The sequence below is a fragment of the Bombyx mandarina genome, chromosome 19 (assembly GCF_030267445.1).
Source record: "Bombyx mandarina strain Sakado chromosome 19, ASM3026744v2".
Taxonomy (NCBI): Eukaryota; Metazoa; Arthropoda; class Insecta; order Lepidoptera; family Bombycidae; genus Bombyx; species Bombyx mandarina.
The window spans coordinates 6,807,491-6,820,972 of record NC_143225.1 but is presented as its reverse complement, the minus strand read 5'-3'; the positions used below and the strand labels follow the sequence as shown (position 1 = coordinate 6,820,972).

The window sequence follows — 13,482 nt, the reverse complement described above, 5'->3', positions numbered from 1 at the left end:
GTTGTAACTATACTTGAGACCTTAGAACTTGTATCTCGGGGTGGATGACGCATTTACGTTGTAGATGTCTATGGGCTCCAGTAACCACTTAACACCAGGTGGGCTGTGAGCTCGTCCAACCATCTAAGCAATAAACAAAAAAAACAAAAAAAAAACTTTATTACATTGGTTCGTAATAAAAAGGATAAATTAATAACATTTGACGATGAGCTTATAATTGTGTATTCTTTTAATATTAATTATAGAGTACAATTTGCGTTTAACTGGATTTTATTTCAATTTGGCCGTTTTCACAAATCAAATTGATATCGCATCAATATACTGGTATATGTGTACTTTATAGCTATCTCCAAACAACTTTAAGAAACGTACTATGCTTGTAAGAGGGTCACATGTTTTAATTTTATGTAAGCCGCTTTGAATATTCATGTCCGGAGAGTAAAGGATTAGTTCCATCCAAACTGTTTATCAAGTACAAGTTAAAAAGATAAGTATAACTGGATCTTTAAGTTTCTTGGCGCCATTCAGAGATTAAGACTAGGAGGCAAATTAAACTGTAAATCCTAAGCAAAACTTTCATTTCCTTCGGATCCGAGGTTTTATGCATTCTATTAAGTTGGGTTTAGTTAGGGTAGGAATAAAAGAACTTACGTCAAATCTTATTTACCTAAGTTTATTATTTTTTTAACACGTTGACTGCCATGTAGGTCGCCGGTACCCTACGTGGCGCACTGAAGTAATTATGTCGATTTCTGTTACTAAGCGTCTGCATGGCCTAACTGTACCTTCTTTTATTGGTTTTAATGTATGTTCTAGTATTTTAGGTTTCTTAGAAATAGATTCACTCTCGGCATCTTCAAATTTCTCTTTTCTAGAGCCTACTAGATATTCCGGCACCTTAGTAAGAAGATCGAAGAGAGAAATCGATTTAATTACTTCAGTGCGCTACGTAGGGCACCGGTGACCTACATGGCAGTCAACGTGTTAAATGGACAGACGAAACAAGGGCCTTTTGTCAATTGAATACTATAATATATGAAATGGTGGTGCGTGAACATACAACTACGCAATTTTTTTAAATTTAAAACGCACCATAATCGCATCCTTTCATATATATTTTTATTGCCTATTTGGCTGGAAGATCTCACAGTCCACCCGGATGATTGAGCCTATAGACATCATCAACGTAAATGTCGGCACCCATCCAAGAATTTACCAGCGGTCTTGGCGTTTAGAACATAATGAGTTGACTATTTTATTTTTGAGTACTTAAACGATTATAAATTTTCGAACGTGCAATAATAATTAATTTAATAAAAAATATAATTTTCTCTAACATAGTTAAAATATCTCTATCTACCTGTATCTTTAAAAACCTTTTAACTCAATTTCTCAATTTATCGTCTTCCTTTTTGATAAAGCATTATTTAGAAATAGAAGAACACGACAAGTCAAATTTACCAGCAAACGCCCCGGCATCAAAAATAAAAAGATCGAAGATCTAATACAAAATAAAATAATAAAGAATATACACGGTCAGTACACGGCAATATTTCATGACAACGTTATTGCCTTGGTAATGAAACATGCGTCCCGCGTGAAAGCCGCATGACAAATGACGTCCCTACCAATTTGTCGAGGATGTTATATGTGCTATCAGCAGGATACTCTTACTACGCATGTTTAATAATAATTAAAGATGTTACATCTGAGCGTGGCCATGTGTCATTTATGCCTCATTTGATCGCCCTACTGATGAAGCTTAGCTCACAAAATGTTCACACAGTGTTTTTGTGAGTGCTAAAGGTAGTTTTTTTTTTTTGGTGAGAATTGATTATTTTCTGGTTCAATTACAGGAATCTCCTTTGTTTTCTCATAATCCATATTCCCGACACAAATAATAACTTTATAAGTTGAAATTAAAATAAATTCTACTCTTCTTAGCTATAGTCGTCGTCGCCTAAAAGAAAAGACGCGCGAGATGCCTGTATAGCGCGATGCGACAATGCCAATGTTCAATTTCGGAGGGTTTTTTTATACCGGAGAAAATCGCCGGTTCCCCACCCGCGCGGTGACTGGGGTATGTGGGAGTTGAACCTCACTAATAACTCCTGCAGTTCACAGCTGGCGCCCGACCCCGGACTGGGCTGGAACCCTGTCGGGATAACTGAGACGGCGGGAAAAGGTTGACGCAGAGCACGCTCACGAGCATCCATCACGCCGTACCCTAGATGCCAGGCCGACAGCTGCCGGCGACACGACCACCAGTTCTCTCGGTGTACTCAATGGTGCCGCGCTTCAACTTCCTCCAGAGCGTTCCGGGGAACGCGGTCTACCTTCACTCGGCTTTCCATTACGGTAGTTAGTTTTTGCTCCACGTATTAATACATAGATAATTAACGTAATCACTGATGGTGGTAGAGCTCCTTAAATAAGCACCTTCAATGAGCTTCAGATTCTAAGCTCAGAAAGGGGGATAGCCGTTATAATTTACAATTTTAATCTTCAATTTTGTGTCTCAAAGTCGATGGTGGTATTGTGGTATCTGATGATAACGACTTAACACCATTTGGGCCGTGAACTCGTCTACCAACCCGGTGCAATCAAAAATATGTTCATTCTTTTTATTGAAAAAAGTAGTCAAGAGTTTCTACCATTCATTTCAGTGTATTAGTAACGATAACGAATGTATTGATTTTAGATAAGGGGCTTAAATTAATGTTGCCGGTCAAGTTCCGAGCATACATGTTAAGAAACAGATCACGTATTTAAATTAACCTATATTTCTGACTGACCAAGAGACCCGTTAAGGAGAGCGCCGCCGGCACCCGAACTAATTAAGAGTGACGGTATTTTGATTAGCTATTTATCCATCTAACAGGACTCTGTAACTGACCGTATTAATCCTTCGTCCTAACGTCGTTTTAATTAACCCGACCCGTGTTACCTGTTTTTAATACACTCAGTTGCTTAATAATGTTTCTCATTGTTTGAATAATGGAATGAATATTTGTTTAGTTTTGTTTCTTTAGGCTGTAATGTTTATTCATAATCTATGATCGTCCGCAAAACATCCGAGATGTATTAAGCTCTCAACCTGTTTGAAGTGGCTTGGGTTGAAAGGATATGAAGCCTATACTATACTTTTCGCATCCGAGTCAGGCTCTCAACAATCTGTTACCAGAGGATCCTCAGCTACTTCGGTCATATTGCCCGCCGACAGTCAGATAACTTGGACAAAGTGATTGTGACGGTCAAAGTAGAAGGAAAGAGACCCCGCGGCCGATTACCTAGCCGTTGGTGTCATCAAGTAACCGCTCTAACTGGGTTGCCAGTCGCAACCGCCATTCGAGCAGCTGAGGACTGGACGAGATGGAAAGAGCTCACGAGACAGGCAACGGTCAAGTTTCAGGGACACGACCTTCAGCAATGAAGAAAGCGACGAAGAAGAAGAAGAAGAAGAACTATACTTTCATCGAGCGATGCAACTATGTCAAGTTCAAAACTGAAGGAAACGATTTTTGTAAGGAAATTCACCTTAATTAAAACGTGTTCACAAATGACAAACGAGACGAGGCAATCGATCAAACTCGTAAAGCTTATTATGAATTTACATGATTACATAGCGTAGGTACATTTCCGTCAGTGTTAAATAAAGTACCTTACTCAAGTCTCGGTGAATTTATTTAGTCCTAAAAAAGAAAGAAACTAAAGATACGTAAGTAGAGATGGTGTTTTTTTTATATTTTGTTGATAACCTACAATATTCATACCGTATATACAATAATGTAAAACTTAAGTTAGTTAAACAAACATTTTTTTATTACCTTGGGTCATGGTTATTTATTAAAACAAAATATCTCTCTATCGCAACCTTTCCCTCTTTAAATAAGGCTATCTCCTAAAATATATATAGATTAAGTAAAAATTCCAAATAATGTCGCAAAAAGTTACTTACTAATAACACGGATAGCTGATGAATAACTAACTAACGGATGAATAACTTCCACCTACTTGGGAACAAAGATGGGAAATAATTTCAAATATACCATTTTAATTAATCTAATATGCACATACTATCTTGTATCTATGTAAGATAGAATATATATTACGAATCGCACGAATGTGTGGTACCTGAGGTAAATTGTATACAAGCAGCATTTGAGTTCTGCATATAAAGCCACCAACAACAACACAGAACTGTACACCGTATGCAAAGTAAATTCGATAAAAAATCCATCCTCAATGATTCCTTTGCGCTTTCACATGAGCAACATTTTTACTATAAGTTTGAGTATTCGTTTTCTTGGCTTTTTATCAAATAGCAGCACCGAATTTCTTTCAGTGGGTGTTGTGTAAGACACCTAAATAATTCATCGAATAAGGCGCTGTAAGTCTCTGAATATTGTATCAGCATAATTCGATGCGCCAATCAACATTTACTGGTGATGGGGCGTATTTTAGCCCCGTTCGTATTGGCACCGCCACCTCCGCCACTTCTGCCACATTTATATGTTCATGATTGAAGTCCGAGCCAGTCGTGATACAATTAAATTGATATTTACATCTCATGTCTCATTGCAATAGTAAAAAAAGGCGGTAGTGATGTCTGTGTAATCCAGTTGCAACTTAACACTAGATGGGTCGTGTGATCGTTCACCAATTTAGTGCAATACAAAATATACCTAATTCATAACGTAAAATAAAAGATACATGTAACTGAAATCATCATCACTTAACTCTTTGTAATTTAAAGTTGATTTTTAAAACCATCACCATTAGGCTACTTACTGAGAAGACTCAACAAACCATATCTTTAAAACTAATTTAGACATAAATAGCAATTTTTTGTCACTTAATTCGCTTCGAACATAACGGCGTCACCGAGTGACTTTATAACATCAATTATTTTCCCTTTACAACAGAATCGCTCATTAGTAACTGGCGAATGTCTATAAAAAACAACATATCTCCTCCTTATAAAATTTATAGTAATCACGGGCTCTTTTACAATTACAAAACTTTACCGCTTGATTGACAAGCCTCAAGGGTCGAATAAATGTGCATTCATGCGTAGCATCACTTCGATACTACTGCCTGAAACAAATTATTTAAGTAAAATGCCAATTGTTCTATATCGAATAACGAAAAGGAATACTACGTAATCGTATTTTTATTGCAACTAAAAAAATCTCTAAAGTCACAAGCTACGTAGCTTTGATTAAGCCGAGAAAACTCATCACGGTGTCATAAAGCAAACTCCCATCAGAGGAAGATAACGAGGTTAGATTTAATAAAACTATTTTATTAAATTACATGTCTGTAGCACCGTCCAGTGTGAAGCAAGCCGACAATCAATGGGCTACAACGAGAGCTTGTTACAGCCCGACGCTGCGGGGTTTCCATTAACTTAATTTCGAAGATAAAAACCTTGCACTTGCCAAGCCATGTTTAACCTTTGAACCAATTGTAATAATGGTTGGCGAATAACTTCAATTAACTGTTTTTTTTTTATTCAATACAAGCGGCCCGCTCCGGCTCCGCTCGAGTCTTTAACAAAAATTTCAACGATATTTGACGTTGTTTTATTTTTTTAAATAAAATAACACTTATTGCGGCATAACTATTATATAATAGTTAGACATATGCTGTCGCGACACTTTCTGTAAATAATAATGTGTTCTACAAAGTCGTAGTACATTATTTTATTCTATCATCAATAGTTTTCGTAGGGCACGCGATGTAAAGAATATTTTAGGTAATTTTTTTACACGTTGGGTTACATTATTTGAGTTTTAGTAAGGATCCCTAATTTTTTTCAAACAAGATTGTAGCCTATGTCGCTCGGGAATAGTGTAGCTTCCAAACAGTGAAAGAATTTTTCAAATCGGTTCAGTAGTTTCGGAGCCTATTCTATACAAACAAAAAAAACAAATCTTTCCTGTTTATAATATTAGTATAGATAATTTAAAAGCCCTATCGCATTTTGTAGTGCGATTCACGAACGCCTCTAAATTACTAAGGTCAAACACGGATCGATCTCTCAATTACATGTGGCAACAACGAAACGAACTCAATAATATTAAATCAAACGTGACAATTGACAGCACTATCACATTCCTCTAGATTACGGGCACAAAACGATAGTTATCTATTGCTAGCTAGTCTTCAACATTTTTTTCGACATAACCGAATTACACATTGACACTGAAAATTTTTTTTTTATTGCTTAAATGGGTGGACGAGCTCACAGCCCACCTGGTGTTAAGTGGTTACTGGAGCCCATAGACATCCACAACGTAAATGCGCCACCCACTTTGAAATATAAGTTCTAAGGTCTCAAGTATAGTTACAACGGCTACCCCGCCCTTCAAACCGAAACGCAGTACCGCTTCACGGCAAAAATAGGCAAGGTGGTGGTACCCACTCGCGGGGACTCACAAGAGGTCCTACCACAAGTAAACATTTGTGAATTCTACAACGAAGACCACCCAAACCGCGAAACATTGTTATTGAGTTGAGTTGAAACGTTTTCCGATCGACGAATCACAAGTGTCAATGGTTAGATAGAGGCAAACGAGTCGCTAATCAAATGTGACAGCTAACTGCCACCGACATGTCATTGACGCTGATACAACTTGATACGGTTTAATTAAGATCAGCGAACATCGTGAATTAATTGAACTGGTTTTGATTCCGTGTTATTCGATAATTAATGTATAGTTTCGGTATCCCAGATTTGGATTTGTAAGATTATTTGTAAACGAAACTCTATTGAAATCTAGCATAGGCCTTATTCTGCATTTCCTATTTATTGAAATACTAGCGACCCGCCCTCGGAAATATTAAATTTTATTACTGACTAGCTAACCCGGCAGACTTCGTAGTGCCTCATTCGATAAATAAAAGACCTAAACTTTTGTATAAAATAAACTTAAATCAAACAAAAGGAATTCGTCCGACGGGGGACACATCAAAGGGAAAATAAATTTGTTATTTTTATTTAATTCCTAGCATTTTCATATTTATCTACCTTTTAAACCTTCTCTGGACTTCCACAAACAATTCAAAACTAAAATTAGCCAAATCGGTCCAGCCGCTCTCGAGTTTTAGCGAGACTAACGAACAGCAATTCATTTTTATATATAGGTATATAGATAGATAGATAGATTATTATAATCATAAAATACATTAGGACTCAACGGCTGGAGATGTAGCACAAAAATACTAACGCTGTCAATAACCTTGGCAGGCACTGTCGCTCTTGTACTGACACACCACCGCCGCAGGTCCTAGAGCAAGGACTCCATCGACCCCAAACGCTCCACGCGTAACCTGAACTTGGAGGTTCCGCTGTTGTCATCTGTAATTTAACAATTAAATACATCAGCTTCTAAAATCGAACCCCCTATAAATTAATTTTCAACGGAATACGGAAAAAACTTTTTAACTTGTGCTAAGGAAAGATTCAGAAGTATTTTGATTTTGACTGTCAAATCATCAATATAACTATTTCAATACAACTTAAAAAATAAATAAAAAATATTTAAACTGAAAGCTGCAACCTCGATGAGGTTTCGTAGATAAGTTATACAGCCTTATTTATATCTGCCGAAAAGCAATCATGTTCCGGTTTGAATGGGGAAGCTCATAATCTAATTAAATCGAGAATTCTACTTTATGCTCCAGTGACTGCACCCAATAACAAGCGTAAACTAATCAGCTACCCAAATAAGAACGAACATTTTCTTACCTGCGTCGGCGCCATAGTTGTTGTGTTATTTGTTGTGGAATCTGTCATAACGATTTGCAATAGAGCAGCTATCCTGAAAATTTAAAATGAAAGTGCTTTAAAAAGCTGACTCATGAATATTTACACTCAGGTGCCTCGTTGGTACAGTAGCTAAACAGACTCACTATTGTACCACGATATCCGAGACTATCGATGTTAGTGTCTTTACAAAAGGTTACATCCGAGGTCTGTGTGTACTAGTTCGGCTTGTGTCTCACAGAATAAATACAACAGGACGTGACTGTTGAATTACAAATAGTCAGACACTTGTAGCCTAAGTAAAATGAAGACCAGACCTCACTCAATATCCGAAAAATTCATATGTGACGACGATCTCCTCCAGTACTACGTCTACTTTCATCAGTTATTTTATTAAGTGAATAGATAGTATAATGTTAGTCAGGGTTCAAAATCAAGTTTTAAGACAGGTGCTGCTATGTTTTAATTTGTCATTTTCTTGCGCTGATAAGGTAGGCAGCAAGTTGGCTTTGCCCCTCTCATTACTGACGTCCATGGGCAACAGTAGCCACTCACCATCAGCTGGGCCGTATGCTTATTTGCCTACAAGGGCAATAAAATAGAAAAGAGACGTAATTATGTACCGTATTTGCTTTCTTGAGAACTTAGTCGTAGAACCAATCTGATTTTTTCATACGTTATTGAACAAAACAACGAAATCTCGGAAAAACCGGCATGCGTTAAAAGGCATTGTGGTCGTCGTGGCCTAACGGATAAGACGTCCGGTGCATTCGTGTTGAAGCGATGCACCGGTGTTCGAATCCCGCAGGAGGGTACCAATTTTTCTAATGAAATACGTACTCAACAAATGTTCACGATTGACTTCCACGGTGAAGGAATAACATCGTGTAATAAAAATGAAACCCGCAAAATTATAATTTGCGTAATTACTGGTGGTAGGACCTCTTGTGAGTCCGCACGGGTAGGTACCACCGCCCCGCCTATTTCTGCCGTGAAGCAGTAATGCGTTTCAGTTTGAAGGGTGGGGCAGCCGTTGTGACTATACTGAGACCTTAGAACTATATCTCAAGGTGTGTGGCGTATTTACGTTGTAGATGTCTATGGGCTCCAGTAACCACTTAGCATCGGGTGGGCTGTGAGCTCGTCCACACAGCTAAGCAATAAAAAAAAAAAAAAAAAGGCACCATTTCAAAACTTATTGACATGCTATTTGTCAATCATCAGTAAGAAACAGCCGTGCTCTATGTAATACGTGAAGTAGTTCAGTAGATACGGCATAGAATTACTATTTTGATTACGATTAGAGTTCAAAGCTTGAGAAGTGTCTTGTTTTGCCCTGGCAAGCATTCGAGCATACGGCCCACCTGATGGTAAGTGGTTACCGTCGCACATGGACGTCAGCAATGGCAGAGTCAATCCGCTACTTACAGATTTCAACTCTAGACTAGTTGAAATGGTCTCCTCCGCTTAGTAGTACTAAAACTAAAAAAAATCACCCTTAGAGACGGTTCACGAGACATATAATTATGTGTTTTTATTGTGTGAATTGCAGTAAAATCGATGGGAACCGATCGATGTTGTTTGATTACTCATCTCTACTAACAACTCCATAAATGTGACATTTGAACTCAGTATAACTTGTTGTACCAACACATTATTATCTCCCTAACTCTGTTGTGACTGGCAACATTCTCAGAACATTATTGTCTGGAGATAAACAGACAAATGTTCAAGCTTAAACCTAACGGATAGACGCGTGGGTGATTCTGACACAGATTCACTTTGTTTTTCAAATTACTTTCCCAATTTGGAATATTCGTTTTTTAGGGCTGATAAGGTTAGCACTACTATTATATGTAGATATAATGAAAAGAAAATGTAATTGAAAAGATGTTTCAAAAATATTTCGGTATATGTTCGCCTAAAATGTACAATTTAAAGCCTTATACAACTAAAAGTAGAATTCGTTGAACAAAAGTATTGAATTCTAAAAATGTCTCATGGATGAATATTGGTCGTATTAAATATAACGATAGACTTTGTGTTTGAGTCGAATTCTCGTTGGCATGAAAAGTACTTAGCTGTTTGGTTCGACCTAGAATATCTCTTCTCGTCGGTCGGTAAGAAGTGACTAAGGTTCATGAGAGAATGGGTAGTAGTGTTCTTTACGTGCTTCGATTGCATAAAGGCTTTTACTGCTAATTAGGGCATATTGAATGCCCGCACAGTTAAGTAGCGCCATATTGCCTATTTTTACCGCAAAGCCCATTTTAGTTTGAACGGAACAACTATAATTAAAACAGCTGATACTTTAAAATCATATCTTATTATAACACGCTGGCATTCATGGTTTGGCCTACGGTAACAATTTTACGCTAGAAACTCGTTAACCCATATCAATAGTGCATTAAATAATTTATAAAAAGCAGAAGTTAATAAGGTTGTTAGTAGCTACTAATAGAAAAATAATAATACGAAATAGCGAATATTTATAATTGGTTAATAATTTTTAATTCTTGGACGATTTTTGTCAAATGAAATTTGGGAATCTGGTTCGAAATGCAGATCAAAATGCAAGTAATGTAAGGTAATATTGCACCTTAATAAACGAATCAAGCGAAAGACTCCACTCCACTCCAATAAAATAAATCATAAGTCAAACGACAGTGACATAAATATTTTCAGTAATAATAATATATCATAAGCATAAATTTTATCTCATATAATATCTAATTGTTATTTATTATTTTATGGTTGTAATTGTGTCTTGTCGCGCTTTAACGAAGCTATGCAATAAATCAATGATAACTGAGATAATTTCTGCTATATCACGTTAATTACCGCTCTATTTTAGGTTTAAATTTGGAGTCAAGACGGTAAACCAAGTTCAACTGCATTAATTACTTTATTCTGGAAAAAGATTTTGATTAAATTTTTAGGTGCGACCTTTTGTACCTTCAATAATTTTTCGTGGTGAAAGTTACTACGAAATGCAACGGTAATATTCCTGTTGTATTAAATAAAGCCTTTTTTTTGTTTCTAACTAGCAACCCTGTAAAACTGCGCCCACGCAGTTCTCACCGCATTGCGCAATCTGACATCTCTATTAGACGTCCATAGGCCATATTCCATTGGAGAGCTACACTCCACATTAAAACGATCGAACGACTCTGTAAAATCCCTAATGAATGTCTTAAGTGGTTTATTAAGTGCTGATCGCCGTTATTTTTATGATAAAATCGTTCCGTCTCCGAATGTCGTGCTATGAGAATGGAACGAGCATCAGTAATACGAGGTTTTTGGCTGCCTTTGTTGCGACTTTTCCCACGCAGGAATCAATTAGTAAATTTAATCAATACATATATATTAACTTCGAATCGATAAATAATTTCGCTTCACAATCAAGATCTATATATTGTTGATCAAAATAAGTTTCCAATACTTTATTGGAAAAATTTACTGGTGGTAGGGCCTCTTGAGTCCGCACGGGTAGGTACCACCGCTCTGCCTATTACTGCCGTGAAGCATTAATGCGTTTCGGTTTGAAGGGTAGGACCTTAGAACTTATATCTCAAGGTGGGTAGCGCGTTTACGTTGTAGATGTCTATGGGCTCTAGTAACCACTTAACACCAGGTGGGCTGTGAGCTCGACCACCCATCTAAGCAATAAAATAAATTAAATCACTAAAAGAAAAAATATATTTTTTTAAGTATTCCGTATTAGTACTTATTAAAACAGAATTAAGTTCTTACAAATTTACGACAGTGGACAAAGCATCCACAAGGTATCTGCTTTACAAGGATGATTAAAACAAGCTTATCTTCCAATAAAACAAGCTTATCTTTTGGAATTTAATTTAAATGGCACAAATAAGCAGTGCGATCAGGAGCAAGGGAACTCTTACAGCTTACACTGACGTCATAATAATTTTATTGTTAGCTTTTACGACACCATTGACAACAATACTGGCCAATCTTTTTCTTCTTTCTGCCCTTATGCCACTTTAGGTGGGTTCAGCGTAGGCGGGTCATGTCCTCTTATCATGCTGCATAGGGATTTGTCATGAGTTTGTTGGCATATTTTCGGCACGGTTTATGTTTCATGACGTGACATTGGCCAATATAATAGTAACATTTTCATGAAATAAGACTCACTGAAATAAAACTATAATTAGACATCGCAAGATTCATTCATTGTTATCTGCGCATTCTCTATCTCGTGCAATATAAATCAAAATAAACAAGGGTCATTAATCTACAGTAAAGTTAAGATAAACATGTCAATATTACTAATTGGATTTATAGAGACCGCGCCGCCGCCGCCACTACCACACAAATATTATAATTACTCCATGTCTCCTGTGTAACACAGTGACACATTAGCGATACAATTTTAGAAATGTGAAAGATCTATTCTTTTTGTTGCTCTAAGTGTTTGCACATGCCTATAATTTTCAAAATGCAAATGGCGTCATCGATCTTGAGACGTAAATCGGAACGCATGACTGCATCCCGGTAGAAATAGGTAAATAGTATTATTACCTACCGCTGAGTGTTAAATAACAATAATCCTCAGTAAATAGGTACAATTGTTATTTGTAACTCTGACAAGATATCCGAATTTCCGGTACATTGATTAACTAACAAAAGTTATTAATAAATACAAGACAAGATTTATCGTTGAATATCTTCGTTATTCTCTAGCATATTTTGTGATTCCTTGACTCTTTCACGGTAGGTATGCCTCATGCACGCTATAACAATTACGAAGTCCCATGAGACAGATGTTATTATTATGTTATTGTGTGTGTGAATTAATTGTATAATGATTTAGATCGATTGTGTATTTTTTAGATAATGTTTACGACAATGAACAAAAACGAAACGTGAAGAGTTACGTGTCAAAAGGGACTTCGTAATTGGAATAGAGTATCTTATCCATAGAGCTCTTATCCATTAAATACCTTACAAAGGCCCTTTTGGCCTATGAAGCGATGTGCTGACAAATTATTCTATAATATACCGAATATACAGAATTACTTAATTTCCAAGAAAACACTTCTAATTCTGAACACACTTTCTAATGAATTTAAATCGAATTTTAAAATAACAATTATGTAATTAATTATTTATACATATTATGTTTACATCCTGCATAATCCTAAGCTAACATAAGCAGATTTCGATTAAAAACATAATTTACAGATAAAACATTAAAAAGTAAAACAGCGATACGAACTCACCTAATGAAAATTATGAGTTACAGAGATTTATATTCGCAATAGAACAAAATTGAATATGACTAAAATTTAAAACGGATAGATATTGAACGACGTTTAGGGGGGCGACGTTGCTCGCGTCCGTAGGATTTACCACCTTCTCCTAAGGTCCACCCTACACGTGCCCCCCGGGTGGTGCTAAAGAGCAACAACGCCGAACCACAGGCGGCGGTTAAGTAACCTGTCAACGGCTACCACAAGCCGAGAAGTGTGCAGTAAGTGACTTTCTGAAAAAGTGGTTATGGTGCCTTGGGAAAGTACTATAAAAAAAATTATCCCAACCCCCTTTTTAAATGAAATGTCGAAAAATATGGAATGTGTTATGTCGTGCCATCCGGCTGACCCCCGGCGCTCCCCGGTACCCGGGCCGGAGAGTGAGAAATTTGCTACCGAAGACCTCACTGAAGTAGGTGACCAGGCTTCAGTGTTCGT

At 36.9% G+C, this 13,482-nt stretch overlaps 1 protein-coding gene across 2 annotated transcripts in view; it reads right to left on the bottom strand.

Annotated features, from left to right (window-relative positions):
• LOC114242209 (ADAMTS-like protein 4) overlaps window positions 1–13,482 on the bottom strand; it is a 93,797-nt gene that overhangs the window by 61,733 nt on the left and 18,582 nt on the right. The window contains exons 3-4 of one of the 2 annotated variants that reach the window (XM_089735128.1): window positions 7,754–7,826; window positions 7,245–7,363 (exon numbers count right to left, since the gene is read on the bottom strand). In XM_089735128.1, the coding sequence (XP_089591254.1) occupies window positions 7,245–7,363; window positions 7,754–7,826 (192 nt within the window). Of the gene's footprint in view, window positions 1–7,232; window positions 7,364–7,753; window positions 7,827–13,482 lie in introns of both variants that reach the window. The other variant, XM_089735127.1, reaches the window with a different exon arrangement.